Raw genomic sequence first — 19,718 nt, forward strand, 5'->3', positions numbered from 1 at the left:
ACATAAGCTCTCTATTTGCTATCTAGCTGGCTAGCTATCCAGCTAGCTAGCTCTCTAATTGCTATCTAGCTGGCGAGTTATCTATTTAGCTAGCTAGCTCTCTATTTACTATCTAGCCGGCTAGTTATCTATCCCGCTAGCTATTAGATAACGATTAGCTAGTGAGCTAGCTTTCTATCTATTTGAGTTACTTCCAGGTTGAGTGAACGCTGGCGCGTGTGGTTGCCATTGTAGTAGTAGTAGTAGTAGTAGTAGTAGTAGTATTAGTAGCAGTAGTATTAATAGTAGTAGTAGTAGTAGTAGTAGTAGTAGTAGTAGTAGTAGTAGTAGTAGTAGAAGTAGAAGTAGTATTAGTAGTACTAGTAGTAGTAGTAGGAGTATTAGTAATAGTAGTAGTATTAGTAGTAGTAGTAATGGTAGTAGTATTAGTATTAGTAGTAGTAGTATTAGTAGTAGTAGTATTAGTAGTAGTAATAGTAGTAGTATGAGTAGTATTAGTAGAAGTAGTAGTAGTAGTAGTAATAGTATGAGTAGTTGTGGTATTAGTAGTAGTATGAGTATGAGTAGTATGAGTAATATACTTATTATTATTATTATTATTATTATCTCTGACACAGATCCACTTCGCTATGCCAAGGTCGCCTTAATCAAGACACAAAGGTTCTTTTTTTTCTTGATGATGTCACAGTCCAGGTCCGAGAAGGCCATATGGAGCGGCCGGCTGTGTGTGGACTGCGACTGGTCTGCGTGGAAAACCCCCTCCTCCACCCCCACCCGCCGCCCCATCGCGATGCTGTCTAACAGGCTGGACATATGGCTTAGCATCTGTCCCCCCCGGCGGACACAACCGGGACGCGCACTAAGCACCGTCGATGACACGAAATACATGTTTTGATGCCATGGACCTGATTGGTTCTTACGGGGAGGTTTTGCATTATGGGCAAGGGATGTAGTTCATCAGCAAAGCCAGTAGGTGGCACTGTGATGGGGGGGAAGGAATCATCAAGCTAGGCAGTACTATTTGTCAATACAAATTTTGTCCATTGACGTCCCAATTTAGAAGATTTTTTTTTTACTACAATCGTGCATATGTCATCTTCTGATTCCAAGCAGGCGGTATCCGTGGAAAACACACACACACACACACACACACACACAGTCCTGTTTCAATGGTTTTGAGAGGTCCGGATAACTCCAGATAAGGAGTGAGGACCACCGTCGCTGATAACTAGTGTGACATTTGAAGACTAAATGTCACCCCATTTCCCACTTCAACTTCTTTAAAAACAAAGCGATAAAAAATGGACTTGAAACTGAAATAACAGCAGGAGTGAGGTTTCTGAATGGCTACATTCAAAGTCCTCACCCCTATAGTGAATTTGGTTAAAATATCATTTTACTTTTTGTGGTATGAACTTTTTCCTCTCAATTACACACACACATAAACACACACAGTGAGTAAAAAGTGTGTGTATCCAAGTGAAATGAAAATATACACACACAAAAAAAAAATTGGGTGAATTTGTGAGGACCTCTCTGAAACTTTAACAGATGCATATATAGACCCACTAGAATGAAAAACTTGTGAGGACCGGCCAAAAGGTCCTCACTTGTCAAAAATGTCCTCACTAGATATGGTATAAAATGTTAGTGGTCCTCACCAGACTGGTCATACAAACACGCACACACACACACACACACAAAAGCTCAGTGGGAGAAGAACAGAAAGCGAGTCGGGCTGGAGGAGAAGAAGAAGACTCGATAAATGTGCAAGGATGAAAGTGGGGAAAAAAGCGACGAGGGGATTGAAAAAAAAGTCATACTTTTGTTGACATACTTTTGTTGCTCCGCTCTTGTTACGTTTTTGTCTTCGATGGACCGATACTGTACTTGCCAACAAAGCATGTTTACTACGCTCAGTAACAAGACCATATGGGCAGGATTGTTTGTTGTTTGGGTCGGGGGGGGGGGGGGTGTAGAAATGAATTCACACTTTTCAAGCACTTCCTTTTCTAATCAACACATCCCAACGTTGTGAAAGTTTTTGTTCCAACGTGTTTGAAGGTTCGCCGCCATGAAAATAAGAAAAGTCGCTTTCGGAGGATAATATGAAAACAATAATATCAAAACTAAATGTAATGAAGTGGTTGGGGGACAGTTGTTGAAATGATAGCTTGGGGGAGTTCATATACACTCATTTTTTATAGCTTTAGAAAATTGCTAATTTTAACATTTTTTTAAATAGAAATGTCTTTAAAAATAGCTAATTTTAACAATTTTTTAAATATAAATATCTTTCGAATTTGGTGATTTTAACCATTTTTAAAGTTAACATTTTAACCATTTTTTAAAACTATAAATATCTTAAAATTACTAATTTTAACCATTTTTTAATATAAATATCTTTCGAAATTCCTAATTTTAACATTTTTTTAAATATAAATATATTTCGAAATGGCTAATTTTAACTTTTTTAAAATATAAATATCTTTCAAAATAGCTAATTTTAACCATATTTTTTTAATATAAATATCTTTCTAAATTGCTAATTTTAACAATTATTTTATTATAAATATCTTTCTAAATTTCTAATTTCAAACATTTTTTATACATAAATATCTTTCTAAATTGCTAATTTTAACCATATATTTCAATATAACTACCTTTCTAAATTGCTAATTTTAACAGTTTAATATAAATTTTAACCATTTTTTGAATAAAAAATATATATTTCAAAATTGCTAATTTTCACCATTTTTTGAATCGAAATAACTATCGAAATTGCAAATTTTAACCATTTTTAGAATATAAATATCTGTCAAAAATTGCTAATTGGAACAATTTTTTTCAAAGAATATCTTTCAAAATTGCTCATTTTAACCATTTTTTTAAATTTAAATATCTTTCAAAATTGCTAATTTTAACGATTTTTTAATTTAAATATCTTTCAAAATTGCTAATTTTAACCATTTTTGAATATAATTATCTTTCAAAAATTGCTAATTGGAACAATTTTTTTCATACAAATATCTTTCAAAATTGCTAATTTTAACCACATTTTTTAATATAAATATCTTTCGAAAATGCTAATGTTAACCATATTTTTTTATATAAATATCTTTCGAATTAACTTTCGAAATTGCTAATTTTAACCATTTTTTTAATTTAAATATCTTTCAAAATTGTTAATTTTAACAATTTTTTGAATTTAAATATCTTTCAAAATTGCTAATTTTAACCATTTTTGGAATATAAATACAGTCAAGTCTCGTTATATCGATATTCTCGGGAGTCCGAAAAAATATCGATATAACCGGGACTATCGATATATCCGACCCTGCGCGCATGTAATTTTCTCCTTGCGTTCATAGAAATAGTATCGATATAACCGGGACTATCGATATATCCGATATCGATATAACGAGACTTTACTGTATTTTTCAAAAATTGCTAATTTTAACCATTTTTTTAATATAAATATTCTTCAAAATTGCTAATTTTAACCATATTTTTTTAATATATCTTATATCTTTCGAAATTGCTAATTTTAACCATTTTTTAATATAAATATTTTTCAAAATCGTTCATTTTAACCATTTTTTTAATATAAATATCATTCGAAATTGCTCATTTCAAACCATTTTGTGAATAGAAATATCTTTCGAAATTGCTAATTGTAACCATTTTTCGAATATATGCAGTACACATACATTGCTAATTTTGAAAGGGGGGGGAAATTCTCTTGTGTAAGAGGTCCATCACTTCCACCACTTACCTGCGCAATCTCATACAGCAGCTTGTAGTGCTCCTCCCGCTTCTGCAAGGTGCACAAATTGCAGCCCATCGCGGTTGCCAGGGGAGACCGTCCGTCGGACTGAAATGCCGCCGCGGGACTGAAACTCGCTCCTGCTTCTCCGCTCTCGCTTCTCGCATCCCTCAGAGGATCGCTCCCCCCCGCCCGGTCACTGCGCACACACACATATGGATGAGTATCACATTGACCGTCTTTGCGTGGTGTACGTGTCGTCAAGATGAGCGAGAAAGCACCTGTCGTTTTCTCCTTTTGCTTCTCCTCCTCGGGCGCCTCTTCCAGTGTGTGAGCTCACACACGAATGCACGCAGACTTTTGGATCAGGCGGACACACCTCCTCCCGTGGCAGGCTGCCTTGCCAGCATGCTACGGATGAGCTGGCTCCTCATTGGCTGGGAGAGAAAAAAAGAGGCGGAGCGCAGGATGAGGGCATCTCGGCGCGCAGGTGTGTTTTCAAAAACACCATTTTTATTTTTTTTTACTTCGACTAACAAGTGTCTTGCTGTCCAATCGAGCTCGCGGGATTAGCTCGCGGTTCAACTGTCCCCCCTCGATGGTTGGGGTGGAAGAAAGCCATATTCATGTTATTTGTTTTCAGGGATCTGGGTTGAATATAAATGACTGGCAGGTGATTACAAGCTTATTTGTAGGTCATTTAATTTGAATTTGCTCAGTAGAAATCACTGAAAAATGTACCGGGCTGATGGTATATTTTAGCAAGTGTTAAAAAGCGACAAAATCCATCACAAAATATATGCTGGAATGTCAAAAGATGACGTAATAGTCCATCTGTTAGCTCACTAGCCAGTTAGCCTCTTAGTCTAAAATGTGGACCGATAGACGATAAAACAAACTGAGGTCGCCAAAGTCGATCAAGCTAGCTGGCTACGCTATCCAAAACTTAATGACAGTTCTTCTTATTAGTTTTATGACAATATTTACTACTCGTAAGCTGTGACCACTAAGTTAGCACTACTAAGCTAGCATCGCGATTTATTTTATCCACAAATGTTTACTGAATATGTCCAACTTACATTTCTTATGGCAACTTTTGCTTCTTCTAAACTAGCCTCAGGAAGCATTACAAAGATAGCCTGAGCTAGCGTGACCAAACAAGCCATAGATAGCACTGCTAAGCTAGCATCCCAACTTTTGACACAAATATTGACTGAAAATGACTTCAACTAATACTGTACTTTCTATGGCAACCTTTGCTTCTTCTAAGATAGCCTCTGTGAGCATTACAAAGATAGCCTAGCTACCTTGACTAAACTAGCCTAACTTAGCACTACTAAGCTAGCATCCCATTTTTTAACAAATATTTACTGAATAAGACTATTAGTAACACTTCTTATGGCCATTTTTGCTTCTTCTAAGTTAGCCTCTGTAATCATTATAAAGATAGACTAGCTAGTGAGACTAAACTAGCATTACTAAGTTAGCATTTCATTTTTTTCAAAATATTTACTGAATATGACTTTTAGTCACACTTCTTATGGCAATGTTTGCTTCTTTTAAGCTAGCCTTTGTAAGCATTACAAAAAAAGGTTAGTTTACTTACTGCTTAACTCGTTTAGTGGTGCTAGTTTAGGCTACAACTAAGCTAGCATCCAGATTTAATTTAGACAAATATTTACTGAATATGACTTTTCACTTTTACAAGTATATCTTAGAAGAAGCAAACATTACCATAAGAAGTGTTCCAAAGTCATTCAGTAAAAATGTGTCTAAAAAAAATTGCAATGCTAGCTTAGTAGTGCTAACTTACTACGTGCTAGATTACGCTAAATTAGCACAACTAAACTAGCATCCCGATTTAATTGACACAAATATTTACTGAATATGACTTTTCACTTTTACAATTTTTACTTCTTCTGAGCTAACATTGGTAAGCATTTCAAAGATAGCCTAGCTACCGTGACTAAACTAGCATCCCATTTTTTAACAAATATTTACTGAATAAGACTTTTAGTAACACTTCTTATGGCCATTTTTGCTTCTTCTAAGTTAGCCTCTGTAAGCATTACAAAGATAGACTAGCTAGCGAGACTAAATTAGCACTACTAAGTTAGCATTTCAATGTTTTTCCAAATATTTACTGAATATGACTTTTAGTCACATTTCTTATGGCAATGTTTGCTTCTTTTAAGCTAGCCTTTGTAAGAATTACAAAAAAAAGGTTAGTTTACTTACTGCTTAACTCGTTTAGCGGTGCTAGTTTAGGCTACAACTAAGCTAGCATCGCGATTTAATTTACTTTTCACTTTTACAAGTATATCTTAGAAGAAGCAAACATTACCATAAGAAGTGTTCCGAAGTCATTCAGTAAAAATGTGTCTAAAAAAAATTGCAATGCTATCTTAGTAGTGCTAATTTACTACGTGCTAGATTACGCTAAATTAGCACAACTAAACTAGCATCCCGATTTAATTTACACAAATATTTACTGAATATTACTTTTCACTTTTACAATTTTTACTTCTTCTGAGCTAACATTGGTAAGCATTTCAAAGATAGCCTAGCTACCGTGACTAAACTAGCATCCCATTTTTTAACAAATATTTACTGAATAAGACTTTTAGTAACACTTCTTAAGGCCATTTTTGCTTCTTCTAAGTTAGCCTCTGTAAGCATTACAAAGATAGACTAGCTAGTGAGACTAAAGTAGCACTACTAAGTTAGCATTTCAATGTTTTTTCCAAATATTTACTGAATATGACTTTTAGTCACATTTCTTATGGCAATGTTTGCTTCTTTTAAGCTAGCCTTTGCAAGCATTACAAAAAAAGATTAGTTTACTTACTGCTTAACTCGTTTAGTGGTGCTAGTTTAGGCTACAACTAAGCTAGCATCCCGATTTAATTTACACAAATATTTACTGAATATGACTTTTCACTTTTACAAGTATATCTTAGAAGAAGCAAACATTACCATAAGAAGTGTTCCGAAGTCATTCAGTAAAAATGTGTCTAAAAAAAATTGCAATGCTAGCTTAGTAGTGCTAATTTACTACGTGCTAGATTACGCTAAATTAGCACAACTAAGCTAGCATCCCGATTTAATTGACACAAATATTTACTGAATATGACTTTTCACTTTTACAATTTTTACTTCTTCTGAGCTAACATTGGTAAGCATTTCAAAGATAGCCTAGCTACCGTGACTGAACTAGCATCCCATTTTTTAACAAATATTTACTGAATAAGACTTTTAGTAACACTTCTTAAGGCCATTTTTGCTTCTTCTAAGTTAGCCTCTGTAAGCATTATAAAGATAGCCTAGCTAGCGCGACTAAACTAGCACTACTAAGTTAGCATTTCAATTTTTTTCCAAATATTTACTGAATATGACTTTTAGTCACATTTCTTATGGCAATGTTTGCTTCTTTTAAGCTAGCCTTTGTAAGCATTACAAAAAAAAGGTTAGTTTACTTACTGCTTAACTCGTTTAGCGGCGCTAGTTTAGGCTACAACTAAGCTAGCATCCCAATTTAATTTACACAAATATTTACTGAATATGACTTTTAGTCACATTTCTTATGGCAATGTTTGCTTCTTTTAAGCTAGCCTGTGTAAGCATTACAAAAAAGGTTAGTTTACTTACTGCTTAACTCGTTTAGTGGTGCTAGTTTAGGCTACAACTAAGCTAGCATCCCGATTTAATTTACTTTTCACTTTTACAAGTATATCTTAGAAGAAGCAAACATTACCATAAGAAGTGTTCCGAAGTATTCAGTAAAAATGTGTCTAAAAAAAATTGCAATGCTAGCTTAGTAGTGCTAACTTACTACGTGCTAGATTACGCTAAATTAGCACAACTAAGCTAGCATACAGATTTAATTTACACAAATATTTACTGAATATGACTTTTCACTTTTAGTATTTTTACTTCTTCTGAGCTAACATTGGTAAGCATTTCAAAGATAGCCTAGCTACCGTGACTAAACTAGCATCCCATTTTTAGCAAATATTTACTGAATAAGACTTTTAGTAACACTTCTTATGGCCATTTTTGCTTCTTCTAAGTTAGCCTCTGTAAGCATTACAAAGATAGACTAGCTAGCGAGACTAAATTAGCACTACTAAGTTAGCATTTCAATGTTTTTCCAAATATTTACTGAATATGACTTTTAGTCACATTTCTTATGGCAATGTTTGCTTCTTTTAAGCTAGCCTTTGTAAGCATTACAAAAAAAAGGTTAGTTTACTTACTGCTTAACTCGTTTAGCGGCGCTAGTTTAGGCTACAACTAAGCTAGCATCCCAATTTAATTTACACAAATATTTACTGAATATGACTTTTAGTCACATTTCTTATGGCAATGTTTGCTTCTTTTAAGCTAGCCTGTGTAAGCATTACAAAAAAGGTTAGTTTACTTACTGCTTAACTCGTTTAGTGGTGCTAGTTTAGGCTACAACTAAGATAGCATCCCGATTTAATTTACTTTTCACTTTTACAAGTATATCTTAGAAGAAGCAAACATTACCATAAGAAGTGTTCCGAAGTCATTCAGTAAAAATGTGTCTAAAAAAATTGCAATGCTAGCTTAGTAGTGCTAATTTACTACGTGCTAGATTACGCTAAATTAGCACAACTAAGCTAGCATCCCGATTTAATTTACACAAATATTTACTGAATATGACTTTTCACATTCACAATTTTTACTTCTAAGCTAGCCTTGGTAAGCATTACAAAGATAGCCTAAGATAGCACCACTAAACTAGCCCAAGTTAGCATTCCAATTTAAAGAGAACTTCACGTTGCCATTCGCCCACTAAAATAAATTCATTAAGAAACGCCCCGAAGGCTTTACAACATTCTCCCCTTCCATAAAGTTCCTCGGAAATGCATTTGCGAGATAATGAGTGATGGCGGTAACAAAAAAAAAAGAGGGGAAATGAAAGCTCCTAGCCTGCACGTTATGGAGGCAACAGGGCCAGTACGGGTCACGCGGATTTATGTTGACCATGAAATAGAAGGAGGGAACTCCCGGCCAGTTAAAGTGGCCCCGTGACCAATAGCTGTCATGGCCGAAGAAGACGAGGAGGAGATGCGTCATCTTCCTTATCACCAGTCAAGCGGTTACAAGGACCGTAGCGGAGCAGTCAAGGGCATCGGAGCACAGATAGATACAACCCATGAGATAACACTTAACCCCTTCTCGCCATTCACTTTCGGATGAGGTCACCCCCCCCCCCCCCCTATCGCCGTCAAATGAATTCCGCTCTCTTTCCTTTCAATTTTTATTCCAAAAAAAACTGATTGACAACTAGAAAAAAAAAAAAACACACGCCAACCAGCTAATTCTCACTGGAGGAATCATAAAAAAGGAAAGGCATTTCATCAAAAGGTGATATCATCATTTTGCGACTTTATGATCCTATTTTTTATTGTCCATATTGCCCTCTTTCTATCATCTCCTTCAATTTTATCATCCCCCTTTTTTATTATGACGACACGAGCGTACGTGCGAGCACCTGCCGCTTGTAAAACTTGAAACGAGGAAAAGTGTTGAAGGTCTACTTAGGGTGGAAAAAAAAAAATAATCAAAACCGTAGGTGTAATTCAATTACGGGTTTAAAGGACAACCGACATCTTTTTTTTTTTTTTGGTTTCCGAACTGACATCAAACATTTTATAGAATTTAAAATACCCAAAACACACAGGCTGATATTTTTAGTCAAATGCAAAACACCAATAAAAATGAATTAAAGAAGGGGTCTCAAACTCGCGGCCCGCGGGCCAAATGCGGGCCCGAAAGAATATTTTGCGGCCCGCCTTGATATGAAAGATTAATGTGAGTGCGGCCCGCGTGATTTATATGAATGAAACTTGTGTGTGGAGCTGAACAAGTAGACAAGAGAAGCCATGTTTAGGACAGTTCATGTTCAATATTTTCTTTATGTTAAGAAAGTTAAAGGTGAAAGAACTGTGAATACAGACATTTGAAACTTTATTAAAATAATTACTTTTCCTGTGTTTTTTTTTTTTTCGGTCGTCTATCTGTCTTATGATCATTATAATTATTTTATGTATTTATTACTGGTTAATTAATTTTTAATTCATTTTGTGTGTGTTAAAAAGTAACGATTTTGAGAACATTGGAATGTTTTATCTGTGATTTTCTTGTGGAAATTCTGATGCGGCCCAGCCTCACCCAGACTCTGCCTCCAGCGTCCCCCGGGGTAAATTGTGTTTGAGACCCCTGAGTTAAAGTGTCCCAAAACTACTTCAAAATGACCCCGGAAATGGTGAGTTTCAGAAGGTCCCGCCCCCTTGTTTGTGACATCACGCCGGGACGTCTTTGCGTTGCGCGAGAATCAAAACAATGGCTTCAGATTCGGAGAAGATGCTTTCTTGTTACTCATCCAGTTATGAATATGATTCAAATAGTTCCGAAGAGGAAAGCATAAATGTTTGCAATCGATTAAAGAAGTCCTTCCGGATCATTTTGAGGCATCTGGACTCCAATGTAGCATCCCAGAAAATGCACAAGATGGTGCCCAAGCGCCATTGGAAATGGGCTGATTTGTCTGCTGGGAATTTGTGTCAACTAGTATCAAATAGTAGTCTTGGTGCAACACACAATGATTCATCATCGTGTTATTTATGTGGTTTTCCTTCTAATTTCGCCATCAACACAAAGTTTTCAGACCAAACAAATTACCCACAATGCATTGTGTGTCGCTTTCTCGGTCAGGCGCGTTCCTTCAGTGACGTAGGGTGAGGACTCGTCACCAACTCGAAAACAAGACTTCCTGAATATTCAGCGCGAGTCTTAAAAGGTAAAATATAGCTATATGCGGTGGAATATTTGTAAAATACGATCAGTCAAAGTCATTTGAAGTGATTTTACAAATTATGGACGCAACTTGTCCGGAGGCGTCGGTTGTCCTTTAAGGGCAAAGCAAACCGGACTGCCGACAGCGTGAGAAGAGCCCGAGGACGCCTCACTCATGGATCTCGCCATCTATTATTTACCATCGTTAGCCATTCATCTGGCTTAAAAAAACAAAAACAAAACACACAATCGAACTTGTACTCACAACATGGAGGCTCTGATTACCCTCAAGTGTCATCTGCCATTCATATTTGCCACCCTTGGTAAATGACATTTTAACTTTTAATGATGGACCGTTGCTGGGATGCAGTTCGCACGGTGTCCTCCCATGTCGTGTCATTCGGGACAAAAGACTGACCGAGAAAGCGACACACAATGCATTTTGGGTACTTTTTGTCGTCTGAAAACACCGTGTTGATTGCGAAATTAGAAGGAAAACTACATAAATAACGCAATGGTGAATCGTTGTGTGTCAACCAATTGCGGTACCACGCATAAATAAAGACGGTGTAAGTTTAAACAAATTCCTAGCGGACCAAGCAGCCATTTCCAACGGAGCAGAGCAGTATAACGCCAGCTGAGGAGCTCCTCCGGAGTACGCGTATCGGCGCTTGGATTACCGTGGTGAAAGAGAGCAATCGTCATAATAGTGGAGCAAAACTATCGGACAAAACATACAGCTGCCGGAACGAGGAGCTAACCGGACTTTCCTCTTCAGAACTATTTGAATCATATTCATAACTAGATGAGTAAAGGATTTTTTTTCCAAATCTGAACTCTCTGAAGCCATTGTTTTGATTCTGGAGCAAGGCAGTTTGTGAAGGAGTATCCTGGTGTGATGTCACGAACAAGGGGCGGGACTTTCTGAATCTCTCCAGTTTTGAGCTCACTAGTGGAAGTTTTAGGGAACTTTAAGTCATTATATTGGCGTTTTGCGTTTGACTAAAAATATCAGCCTGCGTGTTTTAGGTATTTTAGATGCTATAAAACGTTTTTTTCTGATGTCAGTTAGGAAACAAAAAAATGGTGTCGGTTGTTCTTTAACACCTGAACAATATCCGCACCCTTGACACTTGAATTTAGCCACTCTGAGTCTCCGATTGACTTTTAATGTCCGCCTGGGATATTTCGGCGTGTCGAGATAGGGTCAGGGTTGTGGCGCGCATCTGAACAAATCCATTGGAAAATCATTGGAGGGGGATTAAAGGGGAGTGGGACTTACTTCCATCTTGACGAGGCCGATAGTGTCCAAGCGCTTAACCAAATTACGGGTGGAAGTCTAACTAGCTAGCTGACTACCTAGCTAGCTATGTATTTGCTATTTATTCACTATCTAACTAGCTAGCCAGCTACATAACTAGCTATCTAATTGCTATAAATTTGCTATCTATTCGCTATCTAAGTAGCTATCTAGCTAACTTTCTATCTATTTGAGTTATTCCAGGTTGAGTGAATGCTGGCGCATGTGGCTGCCGCTGCACCCCCGCAGACAAACTGAGTCTGTGACTGTAAAGTGACCTTGACAGTTTTGAAAGGTTGGCTACCTAGCTAGCTAGGGGGCTGGCTACCTAGATAGCTAGCTAGCTATTTGCTATCTATTCGCTATCTAACTAGCTAGCTGGCTACCTAGCTAGCTATCTATTTGCTATCTGTTCGCTATCTAACTAGCTAGCTATCTATAGGTTATATATTAGCTAGCTAGCTAACTTCCTATCTATTTGAGTTATTCCAGGTTGAGTGAACGCTGGCGCATGTGGCTGCCGCTGCTGACCCGCAGAAAAACTGATCCTGTGACTGTAAAGTGACCTTGACAGTTTTGAAAGGCGCTTAAAAATGACACGGATTATTATTATTATGTGTTAAAAAGCAGAAGTAGGAGGACAAGGACTTTGGAGACCGAGCCAATCCACCCCTGAACGTTTGAGTCATTTGACACAGGATTTCCGTCACTTTCCATGCAAATTCTCTCCCCTCCGTCGTGAATCGACGAAGCTTTAAAGTCAGCGATAAAGACGCGAGGGGGGACATTTAGGTCGGACGGCGAAAGATTAGTCACATACGCTGAACTCTCGGAGCATTTTCGTCTCGCTTCCTGGTTACAGCTGCCCGGGTACGTCTTGGTGCGCCTTGTCTGGGAGATAAGGACATGCCCATTGTGTTCCGCTTCTATCTGAGAAATAAGAATGAAAGACGAGGGTCAAAAAAGGGGGGTTTTGGGGGGGGGGGGGGGTCCTTCCAACTCCCCCTTACGAACCTTTAGTTAAAACACTTGACAGTCATGTGTGAGGAGATTTTGACTGAACGCTCTTTGCGACCTGCAATTTAATGGGTTTTACTCCACAACTGGTAGAGAATAGAAGTTATCATATTTAAAAGTGTCATGCCGCCGAACACAAGGCCCGCAATGGAAGCACAGAAAAAAACCTAAGGTGAACAGACTGTCATCTTCATGTCGGAGATCTGGCCTTGGACTAATTTATTACAAAGTGACGTTTGATGGGTTTGAGGCCGATTTGGCGCACGATGACCCGAAGGGTCAAAAGGGTCAGATGGTTTGCGTCTTTATGGTGCTGATGAGGACCTGTCAAGCGGCGTGCACATGAGAGACATCCAACTAGCTTGCTGAGGGCCAAACGGACACTTTTATCCCTTGTTTACAATCAATTCCTTTTTATTTTAATAATAATAATAATAATAATAATAATACATTTCATTTATAAGCGCCTTTCAAAACTCTCAAGGTCACTTTACAGTCAGATAATGAGGGTTTTTTTTTTTTGTGGGTGAGTAGCGGCAGCCACACACGCCAGCGTTCACTCAACCCGGAAGTAACTCAAATAAATAGAAAGCTGGCTAGCTAGCTCGCTATTAGATAGCTAATATCAATAATCAATAATAAATAATTTCATTTTGTGTCAAACTGGATGCCCACCTCACTCAACTAGATAGAATGCTAGCTAGCTAGTAGAAGTAACTCAAATCAATGGAAAGTTGGCTAGCTAGCTCGCTAATAGATAGCTAATATTAAAAGTAGTACCAATACATTTCATTTTGTGTCAATTGTGATGCCCACTTAACTACCTGAAATAGACAAGAAGCTAGCTAGCTAATAGGAAAAAAAATAATAATAATAACAATAATAATAATAATAAGTACATTTTTTTTAACAAATTCAAGCGCTTTAAAGGGACACGAGCCTGTCAGATAGAACTAGACTTGTCACCCACAGTCCCCCCTGTGCTGTTGCTTTTAATCAAATCACTCCCAGTAGGCAAAGCTTTTTTTTTTCTATCCCTCTCCCTTTTTTGGGGGACATATGTCGTCATGGCAACCCTGCAATGTGACAGAGCTGATGACAGAGGGACTCTAAGAGGAGATCTGTCAGGGAAAATAGCAGCCATACTGCCGGAGACATGCTTTAATGATGTGTGAGGCAACACACACAAACGCATGGTATTTCCGTCCACCCCTAGGCTTGTTTTCTCCTGAAGGAAAAAAGGTTACAAATGCTGAATGGAACAAAAAAAATAATCAAAGTAAAAAACATAATAATAACACCCACTTAGTACTAAAAGACTCATCATACCATCGCAGCGTGAAATGATTTTGATTGATTGCGACCCCGCTGCTGTAAACATGCCAGTCCACTAGGTGGTACAATCAGCCTCCGGTGACTTTGCGGCAGCATTATTATCATGTCACTATTTTTCCTCATTCACAAATAAATTACAGTGATACCTTGGCTTACGAACTTATTTTGTTCCCAGACAGAGTGTGTAAGGCGAAAAGTGTGTATCTCAAAAAATAATTTCCCATAGGAAACTATTAAAATGAGAATAATCCGTTCCCAGGTCCCCATAAAACATAATTTTCTACTTTCTAATTTTCGAAGAAAAAAACTCAAACTAAAAAAAACTACACAAAATATACCTTATTTTATGTATAATAAATGTGATATGGTATTGTAATTAAAGAAATAAACTTTACAGTATAATAAAGTTGTTTTATTTACTTTTGTGATGGTTGTTGATGGCTTGATGGAATGGAGTGGTCGGTTTCATCATACCCAGGCTTACGAACTTAATTGGTTCTCAGACAGAGTGTGTACGGCGAAAAGTCTGTATCCCAAAAATTATTTTCCCATAGGAAACCATTAAAATGAGAATAATCCGTTCCCAGGACCCCATAAAATATCATTTTGTACTAAATAAGCCTTAAAACAAAAAAAAATATACCTTATTTTATGTATAATAAATGTGCTATGGTATTGTTATTAAAGAAATAAACCGTACTGTATAATAAAGTCATTTTATTTCCCTTTGTGATGGTCGTTGATAGCTTGATGGAATGGAGTGGCTGGTTTCATCAGCATTAAACACTTGAGGAACGTAACCTTCTTTTTCACCATTTTGAGGAATGATCCCTTGTAGGTGCTTTCTCTGCGCTAATTTTATCTAGTTCCTCATCAATTGTGTTCTGTTTAGCTGGGTTGATTTTTTTTGCATCAAGTGTACAGATGGCTTGTGCGGGTTGTTTGTGGAGCCTGATTTTAAACTTGCAGTCTACACTCTGTCTTTGAAATATCAAAGTTGAAACTCTTACTGGCGTCTGCCTGTCTCTTTAATGTTTAAACCAACCCCCTCACTGTTGCGTTCTTGACCAATCACGTGGTTTTAACCGAAGACTGGGGGCGGGGAATAGAGGACAAAAAGTGTCGGCTGCCATTTTGTTGTTAGAACTGGCTCGTTCGCGAACGACACATCACTCATTGAGGCAGCTCCGTGTACGAAAAAAGTTCGTATGCAAAGGTAAAATTGTCATAAATGTAACGTTCGTAAACCAAAAAGTTCATAAGCCAAGGGGGTTCGTAAACCGAGGTATCACTGTATTACAAATGTGTGCCAGTCGTTTATGAGTTACCTAATATGGATTTATGTTTCTTGGTTGGAAGCCTTTGTTGCCTTTTCACCAAGTGTCACAGATCGTAAAGATGGGGTCGCCGGGTCAAATGATGCATGAGGTCAACTCGACCTAAGGGGGGGGGGGGGGGGGGGGGGGAGACATTAGCTGCCCTCGAATGACATTCAAAACAGAATTCACTCAGCTCATTTTTGTGGCTGTGGTGTTCGTCGATTTGAATTAAATAGAACATGTAAACAACAGTTTTAGCGTGACTTTTATGCATGGGATTTACAAGTCAAACTTACAGCTTTATCTAGGCAAATAAAAAGCATCGGACATTTACGAGGTCGCATACATCTCATGACGCTAGCGCTATTAGTGCTTTAGGTTTTGAAGGTAAACTTGCTTGAAAGCGATGCAGCTCGATAAAAAAAAAAAAAAATATGTATATTTATATGATTTTAGTTGACAGTTGATTGCCTCAAAAGACACCAAAGGTCTCTGGTACATAAAGTTCATTCGCTGTAAAGGTCAGAGCAATCCCTCAAGGAACACTTGTTTGGACTTGCTATCTTTGACATTTATCCCAGAAGAAAATGTATATAAGCCCTCCAATGAGTTTCTTAAGGTTCTGGTTACAAAATAATAATAATAATAATAATAATAATAATAATAATAATAATAATAATAATAAATGTAATTTACAAGTGCCTTCCAAAGCACCCAAGGACACTTTACAATTAAAACAACACCAGAACAATAAAACCACAAATAAAATGATAAATATTCCGAGAGGTGATTAAATTGCTGTCTGACCAATCGATGTCAGAGCCTTTGACCTCTGAACTCATCCTAACATTCACCAGTGACCTGCCCCATGTCAAAAGTGGTCAACAAAGGGGCTGAGATTCTTTAAACTCTTGGTCATTAACCTTCATTTGTTTAGCTTGTCTTTCCTTAATTGTGATTCATTGTCAGGGCAGGCGACTAAGGCTTTCATAAATCAATAAAGAGCCGGTGTATTTATAGCGGGTGTGACGGTAAACAGTAGCAGAAAGTCAGCGTTTGGTTACCAGAAAAAAAAAATTGCAGTATTTGTCAAATAAACTACTCTTCATATCGTTAGCAGTTAGCATAGCACGAAAGCTACGAAAGGAGACCTCGAAGGGCAATGCTGGTGACCGATTTTTTTCACCATGCATATGCATAAATCATAAAACACTTGATGGAAAAGCAAAATTAATAACCATAACGTCTTACCTTGCTTATTTTGTTTGTTTTTGACGAGTTTGCGGTACTCCAAGGTCATTAGTAGATTGTAATGGAGGACCACGAAAAAGGTGTTCACCAGGTGTGACGAGATCTGGTCATGTGACACGGAAACGGTGTTCCAAATCCTGCATATCTATACGTATTTTAATTTACATTAAAACAAATTCATTCAAGAAATACAACAATAATAGAAGCTAATAATGAAACAACCAAAATAAGCAATGAATAAATAAATGACACAAAAAACGACTGTATTTACAACCTATGTACCGCAAAGTATGCTGTGAGAGCTAACATAGCGAATATTGCGTACATTACAGGTATTAGCTTTTCGTTCGACTAAAAAAATATATATACACATTAAAACCAAAATTACCACAGAAAAACAACCATAATACAAGCTAATAATGAAACAACCAAAATAAGCATCTTAGAAATAAATGACAAAAAAACGATTTACAAACTAAATACCGTAAGGCATGCCGGGAGCGCTAGAATAGCGAATTATTTGAAATCGTTCAACTTAAAAATATAAATATACACATTAAAACCAAAATTATCACAAAAAGCCAACCACGATACAAGTTAATAGTGAAACAACCAAAATAAGCATTTTAGAAATACGTAAATGACACAAAAACGATTGATAATCAAGTACCGCAAAGCATGCTGGGAGCGCTACAACAGCGAAATACTGTATTCAAAATCGTTCAACTTCAAAATATAAATACAGTATACACATTAAAACCAAATATTTCACAGAAAAACATCCATAATATAAGCTAACAATGAAACAACTAAAATAAGCATTGAAGAAATAAATAACACAAAAACTATTTACAATGTAAGTGCCGCAAAGCATGCTGGGAGCGCTAGAATAGCGAAATATTCAAAATCGTTCAACTTGAAAAAATAATATACACATTAAAACCAAAATATCACAGGAAGCCAACCATAATACAAACTAATAATGAAACAACCAAAATAAGCATTGAAGAAATAAATGACAAAAACTATTATGATCCAACTACCGCAAAGCATGCTGGGAGCGAAATATTCAAATTCAAGTATGTACTGTATTGCTTTCAAGGTTGAGGTTGTTCATTAGATATACGATTAGCTTTTATTTCAACCTAAAAATACATGTATAAACCATGAAGCGCAATGTTTCAATGGAATCAATATCAGATTCTACTTTTATATCAGAAAACATGAAGAAGAATCATGAAAATAAAAATAGACCTACCGTAGAGGGAGGCGACGAGGCACACCTGGATGAGGATATCTAAACTTAAACTAAAAATAATTTAGTGGAATCAAGTAGAGGACAAAATGTGTCCTTGAGGGGAAACTCGTGTATATATTCTTTCTATGTTAGGGATCACTTTGGCAGTAAAATCGCTTATTTTTAAAGGTTGCTGTAAGCATGCAGTGAAGCTTATCGAATCCCGCGTCACTCAAATGGCCCGACACGGCAATTTAAACTGTCAGCTTCATCTAGGAGATCTGTCCTTGCACAGAATTTAGGACTTGGGATACTCTTTTACCACCAAAGTCATGTACGGGGTGTAGTATTCTAATCAAGAAAACTATGTTTTACTAATGTATTACTTTAATTGGCATGTACTTTCAATAAATAGCTTGGCAGAGGGCCGCAGAATTCAGACGTATGTCATGAATGACTGGGTTTCCTACCGGCAGTAGAGACAATCTTTCTGGTTCTAAGTCTTTGTCCACAGTGTCCGACTGTCATATCTCTGACAGGAAGCCATTTTGGAAACACAGCTTTAGGTTAGCAGGTTAGCAAGCTTTTTTTTTTTTTACTACTGTACCGGGAGAGGACATTAAAAAAAAAGTGCAAAGTTGGTATTTTTCCGAGCATTAGCATTTTTCACTTATGCAGCATTATTTGATGCTTTGAGCAGGAAAGCGTCATTAAAAATGCATCTGTGTCAAGTTAGGCAATAAAACATTCAGGGGTTACTCCATTTGTACAAAAGCGTTAAATAAAAGTGGGAATCGGCTTATCTTTATAATGAATTACCCCGATGTAACCCCAACAACAGCTTATCATCTGATATTACACCATATGATGATCATTCCACATATTTCAAAACACAATTTTACATTTTTTTGGGCCCGTATTAATCATGATTTCATATCGTTCAATAGCCAAAATCATTTTACATTTGCTACCAATATACTGCCCTTTTTTTTTATGTGTACATTCAAATGTAATTCTACTTTATTCTATCATTCCACACTAATGTTTTTTTTTCCCCCCAAACAGCATTTATATGCAATTTCAGACAAATTGTTCATTTTTTTTTAATATTAATGAGTTTTGGAACTGTCTTGTATATAAGTGACTATGGCGCTACCTGCTGTTGAAAAAATATAGCGTGAGCCTATGGGATTATTGATCAGAAGTCAATAAAAAAAAAAATCAATACTAATAAAATACTACTACTACTACTACTACTAATACTAATAATAGTCATAGTAGTCGTAGTAGTAATGGTAGTAATAGTAGAAATAGTAGTAATACTAGTGATAGTAATAAGAGTAGTAATAGTAATAAGAGTAATAATAGTAATAGTAATAGCAATAAGAGTAGTACGTAATAAGAGTAATAATAGTAATAGTAATAGCAATAGCAATAATAATAGTAATAGTAAATAATAATAATAATATAATAGTAATGATAGTAGTAATAGTAAAAATAATTAAAAAAATAAAATAATACAATAAAATAATACTAATAATAATAGCAACAATAATAACAATAACAACGATAATAATAATGATAGTAATGATAACAGTAATGATAACAATAGTAACAATAATGATAATAATAATAACGACAGTAATAGTAATAATAATAATAATAATA

At 36.5% G+C, this 19,718-nt stretch overlaps 1 protein-coding gene across 4 annotated transcripts in view; it reads right to left on the reverse strand.

The window, feature by feature from the left end:
- The window catches only part of pdzrn4 (PDZ domain containing ring finger 4), a 61,262-nt gene extending 41,965 nt beyond the window's left edge, over positions 1–19,297 (reverse strand). Inside the window, exons 1-5 of one of the 4 annotated variants that reach the window (XR_016113738.1) lie at positions 16,814–19,297; positions 15,572–15,682; positions 12,712–12,821; positions 4,048–4,203; positions 3,776–3,965 (exon numbers count right to left, since the gene is read on the reverse strand). Coding sequence is in view for 3 of the 4 variants with exons in the window: in XM_088989178.1 (XP_088845304.1) it covers positions 3,776–3,844 (69 nt within the window). In the remaining variant the exon portion in view is untranslated. The remainder of the gene's footprint in view (positions 1–3,775; positions 3,966–4,047; positions 4,204–12,711; positions 12,822–15,571; positions 15,683–16,813) is intronic. The other 3 variants (XM_088989178.1, XM_088989179.1, XM_088989180.1) reach the window with 3 other exon arrangements.
- Between the last annotated feature and the right edge of the window lie 421 nt (positions 19,298–19,718).

Source organism: Hippocampus bargibanti, linkage group LG22, assembly GCF_051943395.1.
Source record: "Hippocampus bargibanti isolate YZ-2025 linkage group LG22, ASM5194339v1, whole genome shotgun sequence".
Classification (NCBI taxonomy): Eukaryota; Metazoa; Chordata; class Actinopteri; order Syngnathiformes; family Syngnathidae; genus Hippocampus; species Hippocampus bargibanti.